Source organism: Pteropus alecto, unplaced genomic scaffold (genome assembly GCF_000325575.1).
Source record: "Pteropus alecto unplaced genomic scaffold, ASM32557v1 scaffold98, whole genome shotgun sequence".
In the NCBI taxonomy this organism is placed as follows: domain Eukaryota; kingdom Metazoa; phylum Chordata; class Mammalia; order Chiroptera; family Pteropodidae; genus Pteropus; species Pteropus alecto.
The window spans coordinates 4,425,770-4,432,511 of NW_006443570.1; the positions used below are offsets into that span (position 1 = coordinate 4,425,770).

Consider the following 6,742-nt stretch of genomic DNA (forward strand, 5'->3'; position numbering starts at 1 on the left):
ATTCCTGCACTGTAGCAATCTCTGGAGCTAAGTAGCTGCTGTGCGTGCTATGCCTGCTGCACCCTTTAGATGGGCCACATGTTCTCCACTGGGCTGCAGTCTTCACCGTTCAGCTCCTTCATTCGGCTCCTTCCTGTAATTACATTGCTTGCCTGGCCCCTCCCTATAGGCATATTTGAATTTGTGACCTCTAATGTGGCACAGAAATTACTGTTTTAAATTATAGCCATTCAAAGGTTTGAACCTTCTTGTGGCAGGTATGGGTTTCCTTGGTTTTCATGAAGTATTTTTCAAGACCCAGGGGCTCCCTCTCCAGCCGTCCGATAGCAATTCTTTATTCCTCATGCATCTAGAAGGCCCCTAACTATGAGGACTATGTGTCTTGTACTTTAGGAGCCTAAGAACAAGAAAACAGCAGTGGAGGAGCAGTTAGTGCAAGAGGTGGAACACCTAAAGGCAAAGGTAGAGGCCGGGAAAGCCTGTTTCTTAGAGAAGTACAAAGAGTGTCAACGACTCCACAAACAGATCAGGCAACTCAGGGCTGCTGCACTGGTAGGTGACAGAGATAAAGGGGCCCAGGAAGCAAGGGGTGTGAAGGTTTGTGGTTCTTAGACCAGGCCCAGAGGATTCTACACTCTTGTTAAGGAGAGAAATTTATATTTCTGCTAAAAAGAGGAGGGATAGAGTGTGTGGCCAGAAACAAGCCTTGAAATCCCCGGAAATAGAGGGCCAACTCAGCCATGGGTCTCAGGGAAGGCTTTGGTAACTATTGACAGGTTTCTGTGCAGACTCAGATAGCCCTTTCTTATTTCTGCCTTTTGAGGAAGTGAAGCAGGACCTGAAGAGCCAGCAGGAGCCAATGGGGATGGGGAGCCAGGAGCCTGCAGTCAGCACTGTCATCGGGTAGCCCCTCTCGCATTACTACCTCAGGGTCGGCTAGAAGCGCACAGCAGTTTGGGCACCAGCATTCAAATAAAAAATCTTGGAAAAAAAAAAAAAAATACCACAACTAATAGGATTAGCTTAAAGTGTTTTTGTGAGGTCTGCGCATGTTTGTAGGTAGGAGATGGGAAGTGTTGAAGCATGCCTAGGTTTGGGTCCATGAAACTAGTCAGGTCAGCCCATCATACTGGGAAGCCCAAGACCCCTGTCCGGGTTCCTGGTAGCTTTGGGGAAATGCCTTCCAGGGTTCCTTCTTCCTCAGTGTAACTTGAGTCCAGGTGCCTGTCCTCACTCCAGGAGGAAGTCATGCTAAGGTAACCCTAAGTGTTGATGGAGATGTTTATTCAAGACAAAGATGATTGTATCCATGGTTAGGTGGGGTTCAGCAAGGCTTCATTTATTCCTAATTCCGACAAATCGGTCTTAAGGTTTTCCCCAAGCTTACTTTTTCTCTCTTTGGTCACTTACACTCCCAGCTAAACCAAGAGAAACCAACATCTCAATGCCAGCCCAGGGCATTAGGCATTTTAAGTCCCTTTTTTGTTAGTTAGCATCCCCTCCATAGAATCACTCCCCCACCCCCACCCCACTTCCCTTCTTCCCCACCTCAGTCCCACCACCTTGGAAAGCTAGAGCCTCTGCGATCTCCTTGTTCTATCCCACCTTGGATCCTGGTTACCATATGTGATCCTAATCCTCTTTTTTTTTTTTTTTTTTTTTTTTTTTAATTTTTGACAGGACCAGAACTTTGACTTGTCAAAAAGACTGAGTGAAAACAAGATTATGTGCAGTGTTCTGCAGAGAGAGAAAGAGAGAATGGAAAGAGAAAACGATGTAAGTGTGTAAAAGCGTAGAAAACTCCAAGGTTTTAAGGGGAAGAGCAGGGTGACCCAGAGATGTGGTGACAAAGTAAAAAGTTAAATGAAAGAGCCCCATCTGGGACAGTGGGCGAAGATAGTTGCTTCTAAACAGAGTAAACTTAATCTGGTTTCCTGATCTCCCACAAAACCCTCTCTTTGTTCAATAACAAACTCGTTTGCCATGGCAGTAGTAAACTTGAAAGGAACAGCCTCGATGAAGATCTAAGTTACTGTTTTTGGTTTTAACTTCACCACTCTTGTAAGTTTTGTCTTTGGAGGATAATATCCTCCGTCAGTTATGCTAGCTGAGGCACCCCTTTCCTTTAGCACAACTTTTTCCTTTTTCTCTGCTGCCAAACCAGGAGCAGAAGTGGTGGTCTGTACCAGTACTGGACCCGTGGTAGGACCCTAATAAATGCTATGCATTCATTCATTCATTCGTTCATCAGTTCATTCATTCATACGACTAGTATTTATTTTCTGCTGTGTGTTAAGCACGAGTTGTTATTATTAATTGAGGATGATGGCAGCAAATGAAGTGGTTGCACTTGAAGTCACTGTCATGCTCTTACCAAGCATCAAAGAGCAGGTGTCCGTGCATTCTGGCTGTGCCTCTAACAGTTCTCCATCGCCACCCTCTCTGTAACCATCCTGGGCTGTGCCTCCAAGTGATCATTTCTGCTTTTGGTTTTATTTATGCCGGTGTGTTTCAGTATTACAGAAGGCATCTGTTATCTGTTTCTTGCCATGTCATTCTCAACCTCTTGATCTAGATAAGTGTACTTTGACTTTGAAATCCCTGTTTTCATGGGACAGTCTGATGGGGCTGGGCAGGGGTGGGGAGGGTGAGCACACACAACTTACAAGAAGGCAAAGATCTGAAATTAGGAATCTTTGTTAAGAACTATACTAAAGCCCTCTTAAGATGCTAAGGGGCAGTTTACTAATTTTCTTTTTTCTAAGAACTTTAATTCTGTCTGTCCCCCATTGTAGCTTATTCTTTCTTGTTCTCTCTCATTTCCTCCCTTCCTCTATTCTTTCCACCCTCTTACTCTCTCTGTTGGTATATCCATTTGATGAAATAAAACATGAAGAAGGAAAAATTGTATCAGATGAATAGTCACATTGTGTAAGAAAATTGTTCTAGGAAGGAGACTTAAAGAAGCATTTTACTCTCAATGTGTAACAGTTTTAGTCTTAATATAGCTCCTGCCACCCTCATATATCCACATAACTTTTGTACCCCTTTGAGCTGGTATGTATTTAGAGATTCAACATTCTTTTTTGCATTAATCTAAAAAAATTCAGTATGTGTTTAAATTCAAATATTAAGAACTCAGGTCTTTGGAGTATGGAGGCTACTACTTCCCCTTTTGAAAAATCATGGTTTATCATTTCCTGGGCTTCTTCACTACCACATTGTTAACTGAGAACAACCTGTAATGGGCATCCCCCAGCCAGCTCCTTGGGATCCTTCTTTGTTTTTGTCTTTCAACATGTCTCTATAAATATTCTATCTTTAGCTTTTGAAGAGAGAGAACAGCAGATTGATGAGTTACATGGGTCTGGACTCTTTGCCATACCAAATACCTACTTCAGATCAAGGAGGTGCAGGACAAAACCCAGGACTTGTCTATGGAAACCCATATTCTGGTAAGACGACTTTGCCGTTCAAGCCGAAAGGCCCTGCCTGCATCTCTTGCCCCCACTAAATTTTTTTGTGTCTGAAATGCTAATTAAGACCAGCCTCATTGTTAAGACATTCTGGGCAGAAGCTGAGGACCCAATAGAAAGATTGCCAGGCGAGAAGTGTTAATTGAGAAATAAATCTGAATCCAGAAGACGCAAATCAAATTATTCGCCTAGAGGCAGCAGACACAAATTGAGTCCCGTGGCTATATTCCAAATATATAAATCAGAGAAATGTCTCTGAGTGGAAGATATACACATACAAAGCTGAGGAAGCTAATTAAGGTTTAGAAATGGAAGCACAAGAGGGTGTAATGCTGCCCAGGAATGGGCAGTGACACTAGCCACCCGATGGCCTGACCAAGGGTAGCAGGTGTGTGTTCCACAGAGACCCCCGGGTGGTTTGGAGGGCCGGAAATGGAGATGACAACCACTCTTGTCACTCAGAGACTGGGGATCAGATGTCCTTGCTAAACAGGGAACTTTCCTCTTTTGTCTCCAAAAGCGATATGAGACCTCATTTGCTTTTTTGGACAGTTTAAAACAGTCGTATTCCTTCAAGAGTCACAATGAGATCTTTGCAACAGGCAGTACAAGTTTTCTTTTTCTTTTAAAGTTTTATTTTTCTTTAAAAATATTTTTTTTAAGAATTTTGTTTGAAAAATAACTGCACGGATTCAGTCTTAAAATCTATTCTCACACTGTTTCCTCGTTAGATTTTTACTGTTTTTATTAAAATCTCATTTTCCACATACTGAAAATAGGTTTATTGTTGTTTCTGATTATATGATGTATACATGGCTGTTGAAAATAACACTTCATTATTTCTTCCTTTTTTCTCTCATCATTGACCTAGATCCCTTCTATCAGAAGTATTGGTTTATATGAGAGGTAGAGGCAGTGGGAAGAAAGGGAACAATGGGATTTACAGAAAACTGCTGCTACAACATAGTTGGGGAATATAGGGATGATATTTTTTCATCAAATGAAATCTTTTTTATTATCCTCAGGTATCCAAGAAAGTTCTGCCCCCAGCCTGGTAAGTGTTTTGAGTCACGAGATTGAGCTCATCAGATCCTTAAGAAAATTTCCCTTCCTGCTCCAGTTCATGGGAGAACCATAAGGAAACTGGTTCATTTTGATAATTCCAGAAAACAGCTGGATCAATTTGTTCAGTGCCCAAAGCTGAGCGAGCCTGTTGGGGGCGGGGAGAAGAAATCACAGTTCATCCATCAGCATTCTGCTCAAGATACATCTCCACTGTGAGCTAAGTTTGGTAGCAAGACTAGGAAAGAGATGTGAACTAGGCAGCTAGCCAAACAAGCTATTTGACTAATATTAGGTCCTTTTGATCCTGGGGTTGGAGAAATCCCTAGTGAGTACCTCCAAATGTGAACTTATTCATTCATCTTCTATATTTTGAGCACCTACGATGTGCCAAGCATCGTGCTAAGTGCTATGGATGTAGTGAAAAGTAAGACAGACATGGTCTCACTTTTTTACTGACCCCTTTGTTCTTCCTCCCAGCTCCCTCTCAAGAAGTGCCCCACCTGCAAATCAGACATCACTGATGACATTTTCGATCACACCTTGGAACAGCAGCACATTCAAACCCTTTATTTGAATTGTCCCATTTGTGACAAAAGCTTCTCAGCAAAAGAAAAGCAAATCTTTGAAGACCATGTGTTCTGCCACACTTTTTAAGTGTCCTCGCCTCTTGGATCTATATACTGTACATAGATTTTATAGAGTACAACCTATGGCTTCTACTATGAGTTATAACCCAAGATCCTGCCTAACCTAAAATTATTAAGGATTTATTCAGTCCTGCTGCCCTAAAGGTAGAGTCATGTGGATTATCTGAAAAATACTATTAAGGGCTGTTACTTCCATCCATGTGCGTTACCACTTTTTAAAGCACGTAACTGTCCGCCTCTTGCCTACGATGCCCATTCTTGCAAGAATCTCTAGTACAAGGTCTCTGGGATGGAACTGACCTGGCCGTTCACAACAGGCTTGACCCAAATACTAAGTGATTATTTTTCCAAGTTGTCCCACGACCACTCAAGATCAGGCCTTGAGTGTGTTTTATACTCATTCCTCAGTGTTAACCCTGAGGCTGGAGATTGACCAGAGGTCGAGAATTTCTTCCTCCTCTTCCTCAGGCCTCTTTCTCCAACTGATTGTAGTAGACTAGCCAAAAATGGCATGGCAGAGAACTCAGGCATCCATTTTGGATACCAAAGGCTTCTTATCTTGACTTCTCAGCTCCCAATAGAAGCATCTTATTCCTTAACCATGGACATGAAAAATTTATTTCAATCACAGAAAGCCTTCTTTCTGGATACCTATGATTGACATTTTCTCCTTTTTGATTTTTCCTGTGCACATAACTTTTATTTGTTGTTAAGCCTTTCTTCATGATTAGTAGGAGTGGTTAGAAACTGTATGAGTTTGCAACTTTCCAAGCAATGAGTTTGAATATGGATAGGTCAGAATAATGAAAATTAATGTTAATCTCTTTAATACTAAAAATAAACTAGTCCTCTGTTTCAGGGACTTTGATAATTTAAAAAACCTTGAGTTTGTGGTCTTTTTAAGCTTATGGGAAAAGTTTAATCAAAAGGATGTGGGAAGTGTGGACCCCATCAATGATTTCTCTCCACGTGCTGTAACTAGTCAGCAGACTAGTGTCCTGGCAGTTATCTTGAGGTGAAGAGGGAGGTGATGAAGCACTAGTTTGAGACTTCTTGCTGTAATTTTCCATGCAGTTTTTGAAAGGGGGCAGAGTGGATTTTGGCACCTTTTGTGAACCAAGTTCAGTTCTCTCCATCTAGATTTGCCTAATTGAACTATAAGAAAGCAGTTCCATTTTCTCTCCTCTCAAGGACTGAACAAATGGAAATGACTCCCAGGCAGCCAACCAGCTGGTCACTATAAGCACTTCTACAAAAAACTTTTGAGTGATGTGAAACATGACGTCGTGGGTAAAGCTGAGGCTGCTATAGCTGCATTCCTTCTGGGGTTTTCCCTGACGTGATTGGAGTTATGCCTTACACTAACTGTATTGTCCTGGTCACAGCACTTTGCCTTTATTTCTCCTTTGATAAAATGAAAATGAAACTATCCTACCACTCCTCCTTTATCATCATTTCAATAAGATGTCTCTCAGACTCATAAACCTCTTGCCTCATAAGAATCAGATGTATCATTAAAATTACCCTAGAATAGAAATATAATGGGGAGATGGT

At 41.7% G+C, this 6,742-nt stretch overlaps 1 protein-coding gene across 6 annotated transcripts in view; it reads left to right on the forward strand.

Annotated features, from left to right (window-relative positions):
- The window catches only part of CALCOCO2 (calcium binding and coiled-coil domain 2), a 22,792-nt gene extending 16,724 nt beyond the window's left edge, over positions 1-6,068 (forward strand). For 3 of the 6 annotated variants that reach the window (XM_025041735.1, XM_025041734.1, XM_025041736.1), the window contains 5 exons: positions 394-552; positions 1,681-1,776; positions 3,326-3,455; positions 4,502-4,530; positions 5,019-6,068. In XM_025041735.1, the coding sequence (XP_024897503.1) occupies positions 394-552; positions 1,681-1,776; positions 3,326-3,455; positions 4,502-4,530; positions 5,019-5,195 (591 nt within the window). In that variant the 3' untranslated portion in view covers positions 5,196-6,068. Of the gene's footprint in view, positions 1-393; positions 553-823; positions 1,046-1,680; positions 1,777-3,325; positions 3,456-4,501; positions 4,531-5,018 lie in introns of those variants that run through there. The other 3 variants (XM_025041738.1, XM_025041737.1, XM_025041739.1) reach the window with 2 other exon arrangements.
- Positions 6,069-6,742: the final 674 nt, after the last annotated feature.